General features: G+C 33.6%; 5 protein-coding genes across 5 annotated transcripts; 3 read left to right on the forward strand and 2 right to left on the reverse strand.

The window, feature by feature from the left end:
- LOC112744509 (pentatricopeptide repeat-containing protein At5g48910-like) lies at positions 1–1,938 on the forward strand. The gene has a single exon (XM_025794168.2). It carries the CDS (start codon positions 201–203, stop codon positions 1,665–1,667), a length of 1,467 nt encoding a protein of 488 aa, XP_025649953.1. The 5' UTR covers positions 1–200; the 3' UTR covers positions 1,668–1,938.
- A 272-nt stretch (positions 1,939–2,210) lies between these two features.
- On the reverse strand, positions 2,211–4,621 carry LOC112744510 (vesicle transport v-SNARE 13). The gene is made up of 5 exons (XM_025794169.3): positions 4,200–4,621; positions 3,649–3,707; positions 3,351–3,539; positions 2,927–3,097; positions 2,211–2,533 (listed from the first exon to the last, which is right to left on the reverse strand). The coding sequence occupies exons 1-5, from the start codon at positions 4,291–4,293 to the stop codon at positions 2,381–2,383; spliced, it is 666 nt and encodes a 221-aa protein (XP_025649954.1). The 5' UTR covers positions 4,294–4,621; the 3' UTR covers positions 2,211–2,380.
- A 2,648-nt stretch (positions 4,622–7,269) lies between these two features.
- Positions 7,270–10,123, forward strand: LOC112740681 (CSC1-like protein HYP1). Its single transcript, XM_072216022.1, has 8 exons — positions 7,270–7,547; positions 7,656–7,805; positions 7,968–8,031; positions 8,129–8,338; positions 8,451–8,657; positions 8,869–9,167; positions 9,420–9,696; positions 9,794–10,123. Exons 1-8 carry the CDS (start codon positions 7,270–7,272, stop codon positions 10,121–10,123), a joined length of 1,815 nt encoding a protein of 604 aa, XP_072072123.1.
- Positions 10,124–13,281: 3,158 nt separating this feature from the next.
- LOC112740682 (ethylene-responsive transcription factor ERN1-like) lies at positions 13,282–14,601 on the forward strand. The gene has a single exon (XM_025789280.2). The coding sequence runs from the start codon at positions 13,379–13,381 to the stop codon at positions 14,483–14,485; it is 1,107 nt and encodes a 368-aa protein (XP_025645065.1). The 5' UTR covers positions 13,282–13,378; the 3' UTR covers positions 14,486–14,601.
- A 743-nt stretch (positions 14,602–15,344) lies between these two features.
- Positions 15,345–21,241, reverse strand: LOC112744511 (SNF1-related protein kinase catalytic subunit alpha KIN10). Its single transcript, XM_025794171.3, has 11 exons — positions 20,855–21,241; positions 19,845–20,037; positions 19,361–19,545; positions 18,944–19,126; positions 18,690–18,821; positions 17,742–17,927; positions 17,307–17,396; positions 17,144–17,227; positions 16,496–16,636; positions 16,037–16,261; positions 15,345–15,925 (listed from the first exon to the last, which is right to left on the reverse strand). The coding sequence occupies exons 2-11, from the start codon at positions 20,026–20,028 to the stop codon at positions 15,812–15,814; spliced, it is 1,524 nt and encodes a 507-aa protein (XP_025649956.1). The 5' UTR covers positions 20,029–20,037; positions 20,855–21,241; the 3' UTR covers positions 15,345–15,811.
- Between the last annotated feature and the right edge of the window lie 1,282 nt (positions 21,242–22,523).

Here is a 22,523-nt window from a genome sequence, read left to right on the forward strand (position 1 = left end):
ATTGTGAACTTGGAACTCAATCATTACCAGTTTCATGAATGCTGCAAGCCTGCAATCATATTGTTATAAAATATAACAAGAGGCAACAACTAAAGACCTCAGTGTCTTCCCCAAACATGATTAATAATTGAGAATGTTACAGTTAATCAGTTATCCTCCAATCCTCCATAGAGAGTACTAACCATATTACCTCAAAAACAATGCAAAATGGCATACTTGCATCAACACTTGCCCACATGGCAGAAACCTGCACTTCCATGCGAGACCTCAAGGTCCTCCATGCCCGCGCCTTCTGCGCCTCCCTCCATCACCATCCCCTCGTCCTTGCCAAGCTCTTCCGCTTCGCTGCAGTGTCGCCCTTCGGGGACTTGTCCTATGCCCACCGCATGTTTGATCATATGCCTCAACCAACCACCACCTTCTTCTACAACCTTCTGATCCGTGGCCACTCCAACACCACTTCCATCCCTTTGTATCCCACCTATTTTTTTAACCTTATGCGCCAAAAGGGTATCTTTCCAGATGGGTTTTCCTTCACCTTCTTGCTTAAATCCACCTCCAAGACCAACCTCCTTCCTAGTTCAGTACACGGTGCCGTTTTGAAGGCCGGATTTTGCTGCCACCTTTATGTGCAGAATGCATTGTTACATGCTTATGCAGCAAAGGGGATGAGTTTGACGACAAGGAGGGTGTTTGAGGAGGCTTTAAGAGTGGGATTAGAGGTTGATGTTGTATCCTGGTCAGGCTTACTTGTAGCACACGCAAGAGCAGGGGAGCTAGAAATTGCGCGACGGGTGTTTGATGAAATGCCTGAGAGGGATGTAGTCTCGTGGACCACAATGTTATCCGCGTATTCCCAGGCCAAGCTTCCACAGGAAGCGTTGGAGTTGTTTTGGGAGATGAGGCATACTGAGGTGAGGCCGGATGAGGTTACCATGGTGAGCGTGATCTCGGCTTGCACAAATTCGGGAGACATAGAGACAGGGAGGATGGTGCATGAGTACATAGAGCAGAATGGGTTTATGTGGATGGTTGCACTCTGCAATTCCCTGATCGATATGTATGGGAAGTGTGGATGCTTGGAGATGGCGTGGCATGTATTCAACGGCATGAGGAGGAGAAGCTTGATCACATGGAACACAATGATTTCTACGTGCGCAAACCATGGTAATGCCGATGATGCATTTGGGTTGTTTGAGTGGATGATTCGTTCTGGGGTTGTGCCAGATGGGGTGACACTTCTGGCGCTTTTAGTTGCATATACTCATAAGGGTTTGGTTGATGAAGGGATTAGGCTGTTTGAGAGCATGAAAAGAGAGTATCGAATTGAACCAAGGATTGAGCACTACGGTGCCATGGTGGATATGCTGGGACGTTCCGGGAGGCTACAGGAGGCATATGATCTCCTTACAAGCATTCCTATTCCCTGCAATGATGTGATTTGGGGAGCACTGCTTGGTGCTTGCAGGATTCATGGTGATGTAGAAATAGCAGAGAAGGTTATAAAGAAATTATTGGAGTTGAAGCCGGATGAAGGGGGATACTATATTCTTCTCCGTGACATCTATGTTGCTGCCGGCCGACCGGTTGAAGCGAACGAGATGAGGGAAGCCATGTTAGCCAGTGGAGCAAGAAAAACTCCTGGCTGTAGTTGGGTGGATGCATGAAAGCTACAGCAGTCAATATATTGTTGATGCATAGTTAATTCCTAATTATACGTAGTTAACAGCATAAGTATCACAATTAATGATATGCAAATAGTTTATTGTTCTAGTTCATTTCTGCTGCAGATTTGTCCACAGGGAATCTTCCAAATTCCTGATTTTTGACACTATTGTAAATACTAGCCAGGAACAAGCAATAGTTTTGTTGCAATTATTGTTGGATTGTCCTTACTATTGAAGGCTTTCAGAAATCAATGCATGTTACCGCCATAAAGTTGTTCATGCTGTTTGAAACTCATCGAAATGAGAATTGTTGATTTTATCTATTTATTTTTTTTAATTTTTTTTATTGCACTGATAAGTAGAAGCTAGAACCTGAAATTTATCTTTTTTTTATTGCTGAATTCGATGTATTAAAATCTAGGCACATTATTAAGTGGAAAACTAGCTGGGAACTGGCAAGTGAAAACAATTTGATAATTTTGAACCTCTTTTGGGGGAATGATATTACAAGAGTAATACCATTTTAGAAAGATATGACACTAGTTACACAAAAAAGAAAGCAAATTTTCATATATTACAAAACCAGCATACTCTCGTCAATAATCATACACTTCAAAGAAGAAAACGCCACCAAATTTTCTTATACCGTTGCCCAACATAGCATCTTTTCCCAAGCACTCAACGACCAGGGAAGAAAACTGGGCCTGCATTGGCTACTTAGAAAGTTTAAAGTACAGGATCGAGGCTATAACAAGAACCATGACAATAACAATGGTGGTAATAATCCACTTGTTCCTGCTCATCCTTCTTGATATGTTGGACAAAATTTTCTTGCTCTTGCCTACATTATCATCTACTCCATGAAGCTGCATGAGATGACATAACCATCAATAGACAGAAGAGCATATACTTCAACCCCAAATAAAGTTAAGAAACTAGAAACACACTATACAAATGCCACATGAGAGTCAAATCCCAGAGATAAAAGTCAAAATACTGCCTAAGCTTTTATTTCAGGGTGTAGAGTTCTTAAAATATAACTTATTGGAAAACTTTCAAGTGTACCAGTACACCAGTGTTTTAGTAATTTTTAACCATTGATCTTAATTATAAAAAATATATATAATATATATAATTAAGATCAATGATAAAAATTTACTGAAACACCGGTATACCGGTATACTTGAAAGCTTTCCTAACTTATTACCAAAAAAAAAACGCAGACAAATCGTTAGTTATTCAAGAAAGTTAAACACTACCGTGTTATTTGCATGCAGTAGAGACTGTCGCTGTGCATGCAAATCTTGAAGAATAGAAACCCCAAGATCTTCTGTCTCAAACATTGTTCTTCTACTTTCCTCAATTCTGTCACCAGACTTGTTCAACCTCTCAGTTGATGCCATTAATCTTTCTCTTTGATCAGCTGATGCCTATTAGAGTCACATTAGCAGCTGGCATCAGATTTGACAGCGCCAATCCAAGAAAAGCAGTGTTCAGAAATGAAAGTTCGATATAAGCTCAGTATAAGGACATAAGATGCTATGGATAACTAACTTTGTTCCATACTTACTGAAAGGGACACATAAATGGCTGCAACTCCAAATTGTTGCATCATAATGGTGACTTTCACATGAAATTGAAATGTGTGTGCATGTGTAAAGCGATGTCAAAAATGAATCATACCGTCACAACATATACCATGCTTGATTCCAACAACTCATCCCTAGCAGAAGGATTCAAGTTACCCGCTACAATTTTCTTAACTTCGCTTTTAATATTGTTCAGATCTGATTTATACTCCCGCAACTTAGCAAGAACTACGGCCTTAACGTTCGGCTGCAAACTTCTTGCCTCAAGGTCCATTTTTCGAATCTACAAGTTCAGATACACCATGGAATCCGAATCTTAGAGAATATGAGAAATTAAGGCAGATTTTTAACCAAAAAGAGAGGAAAAAGTAAAACGAGAGTGGTGAGAGTACCAAAGCTTCTGCCTCATCAATTCCAGTCTTTACTTCAGAAACCTTTTGCTTCTTTTGCTCTGCATATTCAACAGAAACAGAATATATTACTCTAGCATAAAAATCACAAACTTCATTGATTCCTCCTATTGTTCATAAGATTAAAACATGTTGATGATTTGCCAGTTTGAAATTAAGACATTCTATGATGAATATTCTATAATCCAATACTTTTCTTGTATGGCAATTTGTCTCGTGAAATAAGTATAACAAAATCACCTACATACAGAGGTTTAAATTTAATACCCTATCAGGTACCCTACGAAATTTAGATTCTATACACTTTTGAAACATTCAACCATATTGTGGCTTATTCTTTCAAAAATCAATTATTTTGTTGTAAACACATCTCACATATTTGATGCTAAAAAAAAATAAAATAATGGAGCTAATTCGCCTAGAAGTACCAAACACATAACCAAATCAATAAAAATCAGAAACGTAAAGGAATTATTCTAATAAAATATATTAAGAAAAAAAAGGATGAAGAAGAACTTTAATTAACTACCTACCTCCATCAAGAGAAGCAGCTACAGTGCATTTCTTTGATAGATTAGCAGAAAGCTCGCAGTACTGTCGTTCATATCCTTCGAACACGCTACTCATCCTTTCTAATAACAACTTTACCGAATTCAGAAGATGAAATTAACTGGAACTGAAATCCTAATTGGATCAACACATTGAGAAAAAGCAGGATCGGCGGAAAGTAATTTGGGAAGAGGAACGTGAAACTGAGGACGCAGCTGAGGTGGGCGGAGAAAAGGATGCGAAGGTTCCAGAGGGAGGACAGTAAGGTATTGTTTTAGACTTTTAGTTGACTTAATTGTTGAAAGTTGAAAGGATGGAAACGGAAGTGTGGGCGATGAAAATGATGATGATGATGATGATGTGCATGGTTTCTTTCTTCTTCAGTTTCAGGTGTTAACTGAAAAGTACTACTAGAGTATTACACCTGGAATATTCTATGCTACCTACCTTCCACGTGTGCTATTTTTCTTACATTTCTTTTTCTCTAATAAATGTTTTGAGTTTATCTCATTCTGGATTTCAGGCCTAGCCATTTTAATGACAGACAACAGTAAATTAATGTGAAAATTTCACTCCTCTCCTTTTCCAATATGCTAAAATGACATTTCCTTTTCCTCTATTTTATAAAGGAAAAGTATAGGGGTCAGCAACTTTGTTGAATTTTGGCCAGCATATAATCAACAAAAAAATGAGTCATTGGATAAAATTTCACACTAATCTCACACTATTAAAACCATCATCGATAGCTATTTGATGGCTACAAATCACAAAAGTTACTAACCCCTAGCATTATTCTTTTATAAATGTACATTCTCCTCCCTTCTAACTTTTAAAAAATCTCTTTTTTAATCCATTTTAAATTTTTTGTGTTAACTAATATTAACTTTATCTATTTTTTTAAAAAAATAAATTATTTTTTAAAAAAATACCTATTAGCAAAAAATTCATTTTTTATCATTAAATTTTACTTACTAAAATACATTTTTAATAAATTATTTTTTTATTGATTAAATTGATTTTTATTAAAATACTTTTAAAAAAATTAATAATTAAATTATTGTTTTCTAAGATACCTATCCTTTAATATTTTTTTAATTATTAAATTGTGATTTTATCAAAATTTTTGTTAACAATTATTTTTATTTTTATTATTAATTTTTTTATATCAATATATATTATTTTAATATTAAATAAAAAAATCTTACCACTGTTAATATATATAACAATTAATATATATTAATATTGAAAAATAATCTTACTAAAATTTTTTATTTAATATTAAAATAATATATATAGATATCGAAAAATTAATAGTAAAATATAAAAAAATTGTTAACGAAAATTTTGGTAAAATTATAATTTAATAATTAAAAACTTATTGAAGGGTATTTTAGAAAAGAAATTATATAATTATTAAATTTTTTAAAAAATACAATTTAATCAATAAAAGAATAATTTATTAAAGAATATTTTGGTAAGCAAAATTTAATGATAAAAAATAAAATTTTTACTAATAGGTATTTTTTTAAAAAATAATTTATTTTTTCTTAAAAAATGGATAAAGTTAACATTAGTTAACACAAAAAGTTTAAAATGGATTAAAGAGGAGGTTTTTTAAAAGTTAGAAGGGAGGAGAATGTACATTTATAAAATAGAGGGGAGGGAAGTGTTATTTTAACATCTCGCAGGAGAGGGGAGTGTAATTTTCCCTAAATTAATTTGATATCTAAAAGGAGAAGAAAAGAAAAATTGAGTTGAGAGGATGTCCAAAGAAATTGGATCTTCAAGAAAATTATCGATTTTTTATAGTTATGCTTTATATGTTGAGCTTTTTTTTAAAGAATTGTGCTCAAATTCTTTTAATAGAAAAATAGTTCATTTGTTTTGATTAAGTTTTCATCATAATAATTTTTTTTTGGTTTTGATTCAGCAAAAAAAAATTGAAGAATTGTATTTTAATTTTATTATTAATTCAACAGATTTAATATAGTTAATTAACAGTAGAATTAAATAGATATTTTTTAAATTCTACTGTACTAAAAATTTATTTGTCAATGAGATATAACTCAAATGACATACTCTCTTCGTACTTATTTAAGAAAAAATTATTTAAATATTTTAAAATTTCAATAGTATATTATTTGTGTTGATCAATGACATGTTACGCAAGCTGAGCGAAGAAGGAGTAGCCTTAGCTTGCATTGTGTGTAAGGTGAAAAGAATTGAATCCATGCATCAACACGTGGACGTGCATTTCATGTCCTCTACCAAAAAAAGCGCCCCGGGAACTCCTTGTGTTTTTCATTTCAATCTACCTTCTTATTCTTATTCCTTAACTGTATATGCAACAAACTCTACCCCATGCATCATCGTCATGCTTCTCTCTTTTCCTTCGTAACCAGGTTTGGAAATCTTCAATTTCTATATGATTACTATTGATCTTGTATAATCTTTTTCTTTTTTATCTTATGAATCTACCAAACTCTGCAATGTGTATAATAATCTTATATCATATTCCAGAATCGTGATGTAAATGTGTATCTTTGGATGTTAAAATGCATGATTTAGTTTTTAGGTAGAAAAAGTTACAAAGTTAATGTGTCTTTCTAATTGCACTAATTGGATGTGGATCTGGTTAATTTTCTTCCAATTTAATCTGAGCAAACCCGTAATCTTTGGATGTGAATAAATTGGTGTAGCTCATGGGAATTTGTGGTTTGATCTGCCTCCATATACCTATCCAAGCAATTAGATTTGGATAACTAGCACTGATAATGTTGTGAGTGATGCGTGGATGCTTTATGAGTGAAAGGGTTTCAATAGTTCAATACCTTAATTAGAGGTAAACATTATTGAAGCGATCATACACCGAACCCTAATTAATTACTTTATATGAATGGTGTCCTATAATAGGTATTAATGGTATATTCATATTAATTCCTTATAAATTCAAATCAACTATTGAGAGTTGCATTTTATTTGATTTCAGGACTATACTTGAGATATTGGGAGCAAAAAATTGATGATCTTCTGGTTCTGAACCAGATTTCAACAATGATTCTTTCAGCTCTTCTAACTTCAGTTGGAATTAACTTTAGCTTGTGTTTTATATTTTTCACCTTATACTCTATACTGAGGGAGCAACCTGGCAATATTCCTGTCTATGCATCGCGCTTAGTTTCCGAAGATAAACTTCCAGAGGGTGCTCAATTCAATTTGGGACGGCGGCCTACGGCTGGTTGGATGCGAAGAGCATGGGAGCCCTCTGAAGATGAACTTATTTCAAATGCAGGCCTAGATGCTTTTGTCTTCATGCGCATATTTGTCTTTAGGTGATTTAAATTAATCAGTTTTCTTAATTACCAAACTCAATGCTATTATTCTTCAAGCATAGCTGCAGTGTAAGGTTGTTTTTGCTTTTATGGTGTTCTGATCTGCAGTGTAAAAGTATTTACATTTGGAGGAATTGTTGGGATACTCATTCTTCTTCCAATTAATTTTATGGGGACTCAGATTCGTGATGATGCTGATTTTCCAAACAAGTCATTGGATTCCTTCAGTATTTCTAATGTTAACAATGGTTCAAAGAGGTAAGTAAATATTGTTGATCATGATACATAGTCTTGTCTCTTAGGCACATCAAATCTTAGGAAATCTCATTGGGTGTATATGAAAAATTTGATTCCTTTTACTGAATTTTTACCTAAGCCATAACATGGGATCTCTGATCGCTAGATTTGGCCTTTCTCAAGGTTATGGATCCATTTTTGCGCTGCATATGTTTTCACTGCAGTTGTCTGCATTCTTCTTTATCATGTAAGTTTTATTGTTTGAGTCTTCTTTACTTTGTGCATGCTGTTTGATTTTACCTCTGGTGTTTGACTTTCATGGTTGGTGTTAAAACCATATGCAGGAATATGCATATATTTCATCAAAGAGAATTGCATGCTTCTTTTCAGCCAAGCCTGAGCCTCATCAGTTTACCATATTAGTCCGAGGTATTCCAGTTCCACCCGAAAGCAACTGCCAAGAGACGGTTGAGCGCTTCTTCATGGAGTATCATCCTTCTACTTATCTTACAAACTCAGTTGTCCGTCGCAGCAGCAAACTTCAAGTTCTAATTGTAAGTGTTTTCTTGGAGTTCTAAGATGTTTCTTTAATGATTTACTTAATTTTTGTTACCTAATCTCAATTCTTTCTTTCAATGTTACTTGTAATTTTTTAACTACTAACAGTTTATTATTTCCATGAAGACTGATGCAGAGAGACTGTATAAAAGGCTTACCCAACTGAAACATAAAGATAATTCTCCAAATAGGTATCGGCGTGACGGATGTTTTGGAATATTCGGACAAAAAGTTGACATGGTAGATCAGTATGAAAAAACATTGGGAGACATAGAAGATAATGTGAGAATAGAGCAGTCTTCAATTGAAGGAAAGGTGATTATCATGTCTGCTCCGGTTTAAACCTTACATATCAACAAAGCAATCAATTTCATTGAATCATTTACTTAAGCGGTTAAACCAAATCATCATTAGATGTGTAGTTAGCCTTGACTTGTGTCTACTAGATTTGGCTCTAGATATTATTTTTCATGCTTATTAATTGAAATATCTAATACATAAACTTGTTTCATAACTATATTAAAAGGAAGTTCCAGCTGCCTTTGTCTCATTTAAGTCGCGATTTGGTGCGGCGACAGCTTTGAAGATTCAAGGAGGCGTCAATCCAACTAACTGGATAACCGAGAAAGCTCCCGAGCCTCACGATGTTTATTGGCCTTTCTTTTCTGTCACGTTTATTAGAAGATGGATCAGCAAGCTGGTGGCTTTTATAGCCTTCATTGTTCTTACCATTCTGTTTTTGATCCCAGTTGCACTAGTACAAGGTCTTACACATCTTGATCAGTTGGAAACCATGTTCCCTGCTCTGAAAGATATACTTAGAACGTAAGTTACAAATTATTGCATCTTGAATTCGATATCTATCTGCTAAAATGTGCCAAAATGGATTCAATTAAATGGTCGTCCTTTGATCTCTGTAGCCGACTCCACCTGGTAAGACAAGACTTAGCTGTTGTTTACATAAGCATGCAAAAGAAACACATCAATAATTAATAGCAGTACTTGTAATATTCTGATGATTGGATTTCTTTGGTTGTTTTATCAGTAACATTTGGCACCACCAATATTTGTTTGCAGAGCACTTGTGACCCAAGTTATAACAGGATACCTTCCCATTCAGATTCTTCATTTGTTCTTGTCCTTGGTTCCGCAAATTATGATTATTCTTTCATCCTTGCAAGGACACATCTCATGGAGTCAAATACAAAAAAGTGCATGTACTAAAGTGTTATGGTTTACCATATGGAACTTGTTCTTTGCAAATGTTCTATCAGGGTCCGCGCTCTATCGCTTGAACATCTTTCTCGAGCCTAAAGAGTTTCCAAGAGTATTGGCCGAAGCTGTACCGACACAGGTGAGAAGAATGACAAGTTTTATCTCACAACATTCTGAGCTCTCTGTATTACTTGAGCTACAAGGCATCTTTATGTCTTATGTCTTATCCATTGCAGGCATCATTCTTCATAGCATATGTTGTAACATCTGGATGGACCAATATAGCATTGGAACTCTTTCAATCGGATCGACTTTTCTACAACTATATAGATAGAATTTTTGGAGGAGAAAGCTACGAGGACTTTGAGGCGCCATCCATCCCTTACCACAGAGAAGTTCCCAGGATTCTGTTCTTTGGACTTCTTGGTGTGACTTACTTCATCCTTGCTCCACTGATACTGCCATTTCTCGTAGTATACTTTTGTGTTGGATACATCATTTACCGCAACCAGGTTCGCAGATTGTGCTTGTTTTCCTTTACAAAATGCAATCAAATAACATTCTAATGGTTTTAATCATCTTTCTGCAACAGCTTCTAAATGTGTATGTCCCAAAGTATCAAACTGGAGGAGAATTTTGGCCTACAGTGCACAACTACACAATCTTTTCATTGTTGCTGATGCATATCATAGTGATAGGGATATTTGGGCTGAAAAAGCTTCCTTTAGCATCTGGCTTGACTCTTCCTCTTCCAATTCTCACATTTCTGTTCAATGAGTACTGCCGGAAAAGATTCCTTCCTATATTCGAGGCCTATCCGGCCGAAGTAAGTTGGCTGATGATTCATTCTAAGTTACCTCATTCTCTCTTTTTTAATTTTCTTTTAATGAATTGTTATGGAACTTATGTGTACTGCTGCAGTGTTTGATCAAGAAGGACAGACAGGATCAAGAAGATCAAAACATGTCTGAATTTTATGAAAAGTTGGCCAATGCATATAAGGATCCAGCTCTGATGCCAATCAAATATTCTGGAATGTTTCTTGGTCACAAACACAGGTCTCCACTACTTCAAAGTTCATCAGAAGCTTAAAAGTTTATCACATAGTAGGTTCACTATGACGATGCCATCAATTTGGAACTGAATGGCTGCAACCAACCAGAACTAACAATGTAGAGAGAGAGAGTTTAGCAGATAGATTTGTGGAGCTTGTAGAACTAGCAATAATGTGCCTTAAATTTTGTAGCTTCCTTTCATAGATTCAGAATTTATGCTTACTTGTAAAGAATATGAGGTGTTTTGAACTTCTCATAGAATCTTGTTGGTAAAAATTATGACTGGTTTAAAAATTTAAGGTGTTTTGATCATAGTTCATTAAATAATTCTAGTAAATGTTTTATATGATAATATTTTGGCAGATAAGTATTTTTTTCCAAATGAAATCGTTTAAACAAGAATATATTTAATAGAAGAGAACTCTATATTTATATATATAAAAAAAGATCATTTGTAGGAACTTCATTGTAAAAGCCATTTGGCTACTCAAAATGCTGCCTCGAATGTAAAACTATATGATAATATAAAACTCAATTTGTTCAAATTTTAATAACATCCACTTGCAATGCAAACAGCTGTTCCAGTTTTGATTCTGTCATTCTGCATGCATATAATTTCTCAATGATAACTGCATATAAAGAGTTTCTACAAATAGAGTAATACTTTTAATTTGAAAATGTAATATGATTTATGTGCAACAGTATAGGTGTAAATAGTTAAAAATTTGGTGCTCTTTTACAAAATAGTTCACTCTTATATTATTATCAAATTGAGAATACATTTTATTAATTATTAAACAAAAAATTTACAGAACTAGTCTTGTGAGAATTTTCAATGAATTTTTCATAAAATTTGGCCACGGTTTATTCTAGCCTACGGCCATCGGCAATACTATACAAGAAGAAAAGTATTTCCTAAGTTGGTCCAGAAATGTCACAATCCATAACGAATGATATATTTTTCCATAGAGAATTTAGCATATAATTATTGATCAATGTAGTGGATGACACGACATTGCAAAATAAAATATATTTATATTCTGGAATTATTAGGTAGCATTTTGTTAGGAAACTGAGATTGAGATTGGGAGACTAAGACTCAGGATTGTCTTTGATAGTTAGATATTAGAACTAAAGTTTCAGTTTCTGTCTCTAAATTTTCAGTTTTTTCGGTATCTCCAAAAAATGAGGACACAGAGATTGAAATTTAAAAAACTGAGACTGAAATTTTAATAATATTTTTTATCAAAAAAATATCTTCATTTAATTTTTTAAATTTTAAATCTATTTCTCAATCTCCTTATTTATTTTAAATTAAATATAATAATGAGACATAACCTAATTCAGTACATTTTATCTCAAACACAATGCAAAAATTTAATTTAATTTCTCTCAATTTCTCTCTTTCAAAGGCAGACTTAATGTTGTGGCTGGATATGGACAATATGTCTCTGTGGAGCATTGTTGAAATCGTCTCTCTGAAATTTAATCATTGAAGACAACAACAAAAGCATTTTTCTTTCAGGGTATTTAAGATTAACTTAAAATGATTAGGACCTAGCTTCGGTTTGAAAGAGACTTGCTTCATCTCCAACTAGAAAATTCTTAGATGAATTTTAATTATTTACACTTATTATTATTATTATTATTTTGTATAATTTCTTTTCTTTTCCCCTTTAACTTGCATAATTAAACATTTCAAAGAAAAATGATACATAAGCATCAACAAGAATTAGGTGTAGTATTTTTTTTTTTTAATTTGTTTACAGGCATTGACGACTTACATAAGATGTACCAAGTCAAAAGAAGATAACTAATGATAGAAATATATAATAACCAGTGTACTTTAAGGTTGAATCCAAATGCCAAATTCCAGCTAGATGCAGCTAGCTTGCTATGCTTTCTAGTTCATTCTATTGGCGTTAGGATTTTGCTACTCTGGATGTTTTTATTGCTGTCTTTTCTAACAAATTGTATTAAGAAATTTTATTTTCTTAATCTATTTTATTTTTTATATATAATATTTTATATTTTAATTAATTAATAGCATGTAGAATAAATTAGAGAAATAAAATTTCATAACAAAATCTTCTCTCTCACAGATGAAAATTATTTTACTAATAAATAAATTATTTTTAAAAATATTATATACAAAAAAAATAGTCAACATCTAATTACATATATTTATATAGTTTTATATATTTTTCATATGTATTTTATACAAATAACTAATTTGATAACTAATTTAATGTGCATGCATAGTTAAATTATTTGTCATACATGTTTAGTTTTTATCAGAGAGATTGAAAGCAATGGGCAATGACCAATTCAAGCGTGCCCATTAGTCTGTGGTAAGAAGATATGGTTAAATTCTCAAATGGGATTATAAAAAGAGATTAAAAATAATATTTGCCATGGTCCAACAAATTTCACCAATTACAAAGTTTAAGCGAGTAAATTAAGAATCAGAATGTGTCTACAGACAGATAAATTTTAAAAAATAAGTAACTTTAACATTAGTTAAGGTGATAGATATCTTAATCTCTTAACTAAAGATTTTAAATTCAAGTCCTAAAAAAAATCACTGAACTATTGCTTACTCTCTAGTCACTACCCCTTTCTATATATAAGAGGCTAAAACCATCACAAACTAAACCATAGCAACCAAGCTTCAACACTTCAAAAAATCACCTTCATATACACCTAATAAAACCAAGAATCTCCAAGAGTTCCAAGTAGGAAAAATAGTGTAATTGATCAAGAAAAATGGCAAGGAAGAGAAAGGTTGCTGAAGCAATTGAAGAAGAAAACATGGAATCATGGCATGAAATGATCAAAGAAGGTGCAGCATTAGGAGAATCTACAAGAAGATCAAGAAAGAGGTTTGTTGGTGTGAGACAAAGGCCATCAGGAAGATGGGTGGCTGAGATCAAAGATACCATTCAGAAGATCAGAGTTTGGTTAGGAACTTTTGATACTGCTGAAGAAGCTGCAAGAGCCTATGATGAAGCAGCTTGGATCCTCCGCGGATCCAATACTCGAACCAACTTTGATCCTTGTTATCCTCATTCTTCCTCAAATCCTGCTCTTTCCTCAAAGATTGCAAATCTCCTCCTTCAAAGGCTTAAAGCAAAGAATAATATCATCTCTTGTTCTAATCTTAGTACTACTCACCAACAAGATCATCAAGCTGATGTGTATGGAGCAGAGTCGAAAGCTTTCTCGATTGATCAATTCGCAGATTTCCTTTATGATCCTGAAGCTTGTAGCGCAAGCAACAACGAATTTAGTGATAATATTGAACAAATTGATTGCATCACTAGTAGTTTTGAATCGTGTTTAACAGAGAAAGATGCCAAAAGGGAGAAAGAAATGGATGCAACACAGACATCAAGCATTGACTCGAATTCAAGAGTGAAAAATGAGGAAGAAATCGAAGAAGAAGAAGGTATGATTGTTGAGGATTTCAGGTTCCTGGATGAGAATGCTATTGTTTCATCAAGTTACTGTTATTCTCCTTTTGAGATTGTTGAAGAGATGGAGGAGCCTGTGGAGGCAGAGAACTATGATGGTGATGATGAGCCTTCAATGATGAAAGCTATAATGAACAGAATGAAGTATGAGAGAAAGTTCTCAGCTTCTCTCTATGCCTTCAATGGGATACATGATTATGAGTGCTTGAAGTTGAAGCTTCAGTCAGGGAACATAAAGAGTAGAACAGGAATTTCAGATCAAATTAGCAAACTTAACAAGGCTTGCAGCAAGAACAAAAATGAGGTTAATAAGGAGGAAGATGAAAAGGAAAAGGAGAAGGAATCTATTGATGGAGATTTGTTGTTTTGGAACTCCCTTGATCTCCCTAATATTTTCTAACTTACAATTAGTTTTATTAATTTCAGTAACTTTGGAGCATGCTGATATGTAGTAATCAAAATGAGTAAATATTTTCTAGTGTAATGATAAATGAATTGACTAAATAAATCTACAAACCAAAGACAAGAACAAGATATGTTTTTAGTCTTGGATACTGAATAAAGTTATTGATCTTTCTATGTTGAAGATAGAAGTTCATATTCTATCGTTGATTCATAAATTCTTCAAATAATTTCCACTTATTTTGAAGGTTAAACCAAAGTGAACTGCGAACACAAGCTTATCATTTTAGACAATTTATCTTTTAGAACACCAATACATAATCTTACAGATAATATTCTAAATAGAAACTCCCAATTCATCTCTGATAATACTTCTTCGCTGCTGCTGCTTGTTTTTTCTTTTTTCTTTTTCTCTTCTACTTCTAGTTTTTTTCTTCACTTTTTTTATTCTTGCTTCTTCCCCTTTTCTTTCTCTTTTCAAGAAAGAAAACGAAGCGAAAAACAGAAAGAGAAAGAAAAGGATGTAGTTAAAAAGGATGGAGGAAAAAGAAATGCAATTTTTTTATTTTTATCTAAATACTTCTAACTTTTTTCAAAAATTTGTACTTTTGGTCGAAAAAATTCCGTATTTATTATAATTTTTTTTGTTTAGTTTCATTAAGCTTCCATGTTTCTATCATTTGAAAAAAAAAAACCCAGTAGTTTCAAAAAATAAAAAAGTAACTTTTAGAAATTTAATTAGAATTTAATTACAAAAGTACTTAATTCATCCAACATTTTTCTATATTTAAATATAACATATTTGGCTAATGTTTTGACACAAATATAGGCAAATGCTAAAGTGCTACAGCAGCATGTATCTAGAAAATATAGACTTTGGTTAATGCCTGATAAACAAGACTGTTACAGCCAATGTAGACAGATTAATCTGAAATTACATGCAAAGTAAAAACAAGAGGCTAGATAGGCAAGTTCCATTTAGACCCACCCTAGAGACTAAAGGGGCACACCCTTCTGCTTCCACGTCCAAATAGCAATTTACAACACTAGGCTGAACAGCATACAGATAGTTAAATATTTCACTACATTGATTAAATTAGATTCACCATCAGAAAGGGAAACCTAGTCAAACACCACTATTAACCAAGTCAATCCCATATTTTGGATTGGCTCGAAATAATGATTTCCCACAGAAAAACAGGGGTATGAACAGAAGATAGAGTAAAAAGACTGAAAATGTCACTTTTTTATGTACAACGTTGCAGGCTTTATTCATATGCAAGATGCGACATGCGACGCATCTCAAGTTTACAAGCTCTGTGTTCTAGAGAACACGAAGCTGTGCAAGGAAAGCAGCACAAAGATCCAAGAAGAGAAATTGTGGACCTTGGAGCCTTTGAAGATCAAGCAGATACTTTTCTTCCCGAGTTTTGTAAAGCTGTTACAAAAGATGAGATCATCAAGAATTAGAGAATTTCCTGGAGAAAACACTAGATTTACCCGATATGATGACGAATAAAGTAGAGATTATGGTTCTTGAGTAGATTACCTGCACTTCAAACTTGACCACATTAGTATTAGAAACAGCATCATTCTCAATAATGCTGGAATCATCTCCAAAGTAGTGATTGTTAACCATCCCTTCATGATTACCAGGAATGCCAGCAACCCACCTGCACTTCATGTTGTAGTGCCCAATCTTCTTCCAACAAACATGTAATTCTTGAAGGGCTTTGAGAACCTCGGTCATTATTTCACGAGGGTGGGCACGAGACTGTCACAATTTACACAAGAAGACAGTTATTAACAACCAAAACAATCAATATCTCTGGCAACAACTGTTGACAAGAAGTTAGACAACAATGTCTTAAATGAGCATATCCAGAGCCCAGAGGACAATAGTTTTCCACTCGAATGGCTATAGATAGAACATCACTGGTGATCGTAGCATTTCATTGATTGAATCTACTTCCAGTACGAAAACAATATATATGTGTAAACAGTGTACCTGAAGCCCAAGTGCCCATTTTCTCTCAACTGGCAACTGTGGTCTCAATCCTACACCTGGGTTATCCATATAGCTGGAAATGCGGTGCCCAAGAACTGGAGAAACAACTTCACTGGGATGCATTTGGTTAAAACCAGAATCCTAAGCAGTCACATTGTAAAACCAAAACTTCTGAGTTTAGTATAGGATGCATTTTTGAAAAGGAAAAACCAGCAAAAGAAATATATTATTAATTATGAAATTGTTCAGGCAAGAAAGACAAAATACACATGGTTTGCTGATAGGAACCTCATTAAAATTACGGAAAATACTGAGAAGGACTCAAATTACATAAACAAGGTCCAGAGGCAACTCCCTTTCTCTCACAATCACTTTTGTTGACATTCTCCCTCCCCTTAACCTTAATGGATCCCTTATCTTCCTTGCAACACCTCTCATTTTCCTAGCAAGCAAGTCAAGGTGCCTAAAATTTACTAAGCTCAAATACTCCTATGGTATATATCATGCAACCCAGATCAAATGGGAATACATGCACAAACATTAGATTAGAGGTATGTCTAGGATACTAATTAGACAAGTTATGCATCATTAATTCGTTACAGAAAGACCACTACTGAAATGTTAGGAAATCATAAGCAAAACACTAACCATTGACTCTTGAAACTCAGCTCCAAGATAGCCACTGGAAACACGGAATCTGTTGTCTAATAACAAATAGTATGCTACAGTACCCTGAAATAAATAAATGGTATTAAGAGATAAATTCCTAAATAAGGATTATATATGCAAGGAGTAACGGAAAGGTACAAACCTCATTTTGCATCCTGTTGCGAAGTGATTCAACCAACTGATTCCTGTCAAATCCCATATTCACTACTTCCTGAAGGATCTCCTCGTCAATCTACAAAAAACATATTGGCAAGTTTTACTTTTTGGACTGATTATATCACCTAACTTGAATTATAATATCCACAATTATTGTTGCATAAATTACAACATTTTTGGAAACATAGTGACAAAGCAATTGGAACTCATTATGTCGAGAAACTCAAAAAATTCAGAACACTAAAGACGTGGTTCGTGTAGTAACAAAAGGCTTGAAACCACACCATTTTGCATAAATTATGTTTAAATACAGGGAATAAGAAATAGAGCTAGGTTTGCTTTGACCCAAGGTAGAAATATCACAGGAGAGTGAAATTGAAAAAGTATTCTGAGAGCGCATAACGAAGATGTACAAACCAACCTTTTTTGCTTGTTGCATTGTATCTGGTGGTGGCACAGCTAAATAACGAGGAAGACGAGCCTGGAACCATGGGTGTTGACGGATCTCAGGTATGGTCATCCTCTTCATAGGATCAACCACAAGCATCCTTGGTATCAAATCTCTAGCACCAGGTGAGAGATGACTAGGAAGAGTGTATATCCCGCCCTATAAAAGGTATGTTGTAATTAAATGTCTTCAAGGATTACATCTTGAAGGAATAAATCTGATTCCGATTATGTAGTTCTCATTTCTCAGAGAAATTTTTTAAGTATATTAATATAGAACAAAATACAAAATTTTATTTCAAAGGTTACAAGAGTGTGCCTTAACTAGTAACTATAACTTGTAAGATATAGCTATGGATCAGAAGAGCAAGTAGATCAAATGACTGTGGATCACAAGCAAGATCGCAAATCATAAGAAACATGCCAAGCACAAACCAGTGATTAAAAACAAAAAATGCACCCAAATTATTTTGTTGCTGACAAAAATGTTCCCAAATTTTGTTATCAACAAAAATATCCTCAAATTATTTAAAAACGTGACGAAAGTGCACATTCGTGAATTGAGACGTTCTATGTTAACGAAAAAGAGTGATGTGACAAATGGAATTTCCTGTGTGACAAGTGAAACTCAGACATTGGTAAGTGAACCACGTCACGCTTTTCCGTTAACAAAGCAAGTTTTTTTATCATGACTGAGCATTTTTTGCACATTTTTAAATTATCTAAGGACATCTTTGTCAATAATAAAAATCGGGGGCATTTTTGCCAGCGCTAAGATAATTCGGGTGCATTTTTTGTGGTTTATCCTAAAATAAATTTAGAACAAGCAGCAGTATACTATCATCCCTTTCACAGTCATCAAAAAGAAAATGAAGAAAGTATAATACAAATTAATCATAAATGAATTTAATATCAACAATACCTTTATTTTCTTGAAGAGATTTGGAATGTTTTCATCATCAAAAGGAAGGGTGCCACAAAGAAGGGCATAGAGAATTACACCACAGCTCCAAACATCTACTTCAGGTCCAGCATACAATTTCCCAGAGATAACCTGTTATTATCAGTGTAAACCAAGAAATGAGAATCACAAGCAAAGGAAAATAAAATTTAAAAAGCAAACAATTATGATTGATCGATATCATCTATGCCATTGAAATCAAAAGAATTCCAAACCTCCGGAGCTGCGTAGTTAGGGCTTCCACAGCTTGTCTTAAGAAAGTGACCATCCCTCATGATGTTGCTCAAGCCAAAATCTGCTATCTTGACATTGCGCCTGGAGTCCAAAAGTAAATTCTCTGGCTTCAAGTCTCTATGAACCACCATATTTCTGTGACAGTACTCCACACCAGAGATTATCTGATTCCAATAAAAGAAATAAACTCATATAATCTGCGACAAAAGAAGGCTCTCCAAGTTCACTTAATACACAATCATGTCATTGGAATTTGAGTATTCAACAAACTTTTACGTTGGTTGTCAACAGCCTAACACAACCCTTTTCTTTTATCTAGGCTTGGGACCGATTATGTAAGAAGTTTGCAACAAGCTCAACAAGTCAACATAAGCAAAGTTAGTAGTAGACAATCATACCTGCTGAAAAAAATTGCGGGCTTCATCCTCTGGCAACCTGCCCTTTTCTACTATGTAGTCAAAGAGCTCTCCAGATTTCACATATTCCATCACAACGTAGATGTCAGTTGGAGTTTCTACAACCTCATAAAGCCGAATAATGTGAGGATGCATGAACAGTCTTAAAATTTTGATTTCTCTTCTCACTGCAACAAATTTGGAGAAAGAAAAGGGAATTAATGATTCAAGATAAGCATATTTAATTAACAAGACTGACCAAGCATGCAAATTTTTAATTAAAGCTTGAGAAAATCAGTTAAGTTCCTCTTCAAACTGAAAGTTGTTAGAAAGTATACCAATGCCACTTATTATCGGAATACCAGATGTTCTTCAAGCCATAAATCCATATGCATCCAACAAAAGATGGTAATGGAAAATTGAAAATAATATGAAGCAACGAAATTAGAAGAATACTAGAGATTATTGTTGAGAAAACAACACAAACCTTTTTCTTCCATTTCCATGTTCTTTATCTTCCTACGGTTAAGAATCTTAATGGCAACTTTATGACCGGTCAATACATGTTCTGCAATTTTCACCTTGCCAAAGGATCCAATGCCAAGTGTTTTTCCAAGTTTATAATTTGGAAGAAACATATCCACACCGGTAGCACCACGGCCTCCATCCATTTTTTTAATCTACATTAAAAATAAAGGTAAAGAAAGTACCAAAAGAAATATGCTAGCATATAATGAGGATCATGGGCAAAACTGTACAGAACTTTACTAAATTGTCTCGATGATTAATTAACAAAATCTGAAGCTAATCAAGCGGTCAACAACGCAGAAGTTCAACAACTAATTATGTTTCCCAGTATTCGGAGCATGTTACCCCATCAAACATCACACTTAGCAAGCTACCCAGCTGGACTTTTAGGGTGCTTCAACAACAAGTTACTGATGTACGGCACACCTAAAGCCGGTAAAAGGAGGCAGGCCCCTTTCCGGTGACTTAATTCAGAACCACTATCCTTTGAGTACTCTGTTTCAACAGTGTAGTGAAGACACAACAATTTCAAAATCAGCAGATTTCATATGCTGCCATCTACTTCAACTACCAACCAGCTAAAAAAACAAATAACAACACACACACACACGAATGAACATCTTCTACACCTGAGGTCAGTAATGTCTCATCAATCATCAATTCATGACAAAAATTGATAACTTTAGCTAAAAAACGGAAATAATTAAAAATCATTCCCAAAATTAAATAACATAAAAAATAATAAAAAAAGAATATTCATAAGCATAGAAGCCAATCAATTCGATTGAAATCTGAAAAAGTAGCCAATCCTGCTCGATCGAAAACACTTAAACGGTGAGAAATTAAAACGAAGATAAGAAAAGAAAAGGAACGAAGGGGGAATGAGTGTAAAAGAAAAGTAGGAGGAGAATGAGATTGAATTCGAATTGTAGAGGAAAGAAGGGGAATTGGAGAAGAGCGAAGGCTCACCGGAGAGAGTGTGATTGCCGCAGAGAGAGAGAGAGAGAAAGAGGAACCCTAGAGAGAGAAAGAGAGAGTATTTGGGAATCGTATTAATATTTTAGAGAGAGAAGAGAGAATTGGGAAAGAGAAGAATTGCGGAAGAAGGAGGGAAGGAATTGGCGTTGATGACAGATGATGACGTCAGCATCCCGGCAATCTGCTAATACGCCAAAAACATGTTTGCGTTTCCTTCGAACACTGCCAATAATGCCTCACTTTAATCATACCATGCTACTTCAATCACCTAACAAATCACAAATCACAAATCACAAATCCCTACTTGGCTCCTTTTATTTTTTTTTTTTTTCACTAACAATGTTATTAGCTTCTAGCTAGCATATTTCTTTTCTAATAGCATATTATATATGTTTCAAATGTGAAATTAGGATTACCTTAATACCTTTAGCTGTCGTGGAACATAGATTTTTAAGATTGGAACATAAGAATGGAGATGTACTCACCAGTCACCAAAAACTTAAACCACTCAAATTAGTAATAATCTAAAAATTATAAAGATAAAAAATATGTATTAACGATAGATAAATCAATATAGAATATACGTTAGATTTTACGTAAATATAATACAAATTAGAATAATACCTAAAAAGAATACTCTTGAACCAACTACAATTTTATATCTAATCTAAAAATTAGATTATATCTGTTAGAATATAATTATAATCAATTAGATCAATTAGTATTATTTAGCATATCTGAATATTTATTACGAAATATTACGTCTTTATTATTTCGATTTTCTTAACACCTATAAACATCCTTCTATATTATATTATTACATATAATTTGAATAGACAGAAATATTTTTTCTATTGCTTTTTCTTACCTTTTTTAACAATATCATAACGATATACTTATATAAAAATAAAATTGTACCAAATCTATACCTTAAAATATTATATTATAATAAAAATAATTTTTAAAAACGATAAATACACTCTGAAAATTATTGATAAATGAAAAAAAAAAAGAAATGATTATCAAATAACTCAATTTTAGTTTTCTCTTCAAACTAAAACTAACAGAAATATTTAAGCGACAATTTTATATGATGTCATGTAGTTATATAAGAAACAAAAGTACTAAACAATTAATTATTTTGTCATCTTTTTGTTATATTTTTTAAAATTACTTTTATCAACACTTGAATTGGAGGTAGTAGTTATGTTCAACTTAGATATATAATAATAGGTGGGAACTCGGGTGCAGTCGATTTCACGTGAAGTTGATAGTTAAGAGCTGTTAGATGAAAATTGAGTCAAATCAGTCAAATCATCTAATGGCTCTCAACTATCAATTTCACATGAACTCGACTTTACCTAAGTTTTTACCATAACAATATTATGGTGATCAAATTTAAACTATAAGGTAAATGTGTGTGTTAGTGTATTATATGTTACAAAACGAATGTGTAAGAAATTAAGAATAGTGTAAACGATGAGCAGAGGGTTAAATTGTAAAGTTGAAAAGAAAAACAGCTAAACGTATAATAAAACTTGAAACTAATGTAATTTTATCTAATCAAACCCTTATTTCTTGAAAGAGATTTTCGGAGCCAAGAAGCATATGCTTAGAATTAATATTAGGAAGGTGGAAGATATATATGCTAAAGTAAGAT

The sequence above is a fragment of the Arachis hypogaea genome, chromosome 14 (assembly GCF_003086295.3).
Source record: "Arachis hypogaea cultivar Tifrunner chromosome 14, arahy.Tifrunner.gnm2.J5K5, whole genome shotgun sequence".
In the NCBI taxonomy this organism is placed as follows: domain Eukaryota; kingdom Viridiplantae; phylum Streptophyta; class Magnoliopsida; order Fabales; family Fabaceae; genus Arachis; species Arachis hypogaea.

Excerpts from the sequence above, each read along its gene's own strand:
- LOC112744509 (XM_025794168.2), top strand. The coding sequence starts at position 201 with ATGCAAAATGGCATACTTGCATCAACACTTGCCCACATGGCAGAAACC.
- LOC112740682 (XM_025789280.2), top strand. The coding sequence starts at position 13,379 with ATGGCAAGGAAGAGAAAGGTTGCTGAAGCAATTGAAGAAGAAAACATG.
- LOC112744511 (XM_025794171.3), bottom strand. The coding sequence starts at position 20,028 with ATGGATGGAGGCCGTGGTGCTACCGGTGTGGATATGTTTCTTCCAAAT. Across the intron at positions 18,822-18,943 it reads CTAACTACGCAGCTCCGGAG|GTTATCTCTGGGAAATTGTA; the intron begins GTTTGGAATTCT and ends TGATAATAACAG. Across the intron at positions 16,262-16,495 it reads AATGGGCACTTGGGCTTCAG|TCTCGTGCCCACCCTCGTGA; the intron begins GTACACTGTTTA and ends AAATTGTGACAG.
- LOC112744510 (XM_025794169.3), bottom strand. The coding sequence starts at position 4,293 with ATGAGTAGCGTGTTCGAAGGATATGAACGACAGTACTGCGAGCTTTCT. Across the intron at positions 3,540-3,648 it reads TTGATGAGGCAGAAGCTTTG|ATTCGAAAAATGGACCTTGA; the intron begins GTACTCTCACCA and ends CTGAACTTGTAG. Across the intron at positions 2,534-2,926 it reads TACTGCATGCAAATAACACG|CTTCATGGAGTAGATGATAA; the intron begins GTAGTGTTTAAC and ends CATCTCATGCAG.
- LOC112740681 (XM_072216022.1), top strand. The coding sequence starts at position 7,270 with ATGATTCTTTCAGCTCTTCTAACTTCAGTTGGAATTAACTTTAGCTTG. Across the intron at positions 8,339-8,450 it reads GCAAACTTCAAGTTCTAATT|TTTATTATTTCCATGAAGAC; the intron begins GTAAGTGTTTTC and ends AACTACTAACAG. Across the intron at positions 9,168-9,419 it reads CTGAAAGATATACTTAGAAC|AGCACTTGTGACCCAAGTTA; the intron begins GTAAGTTACAAA and ends ATTTGTTTGCAG.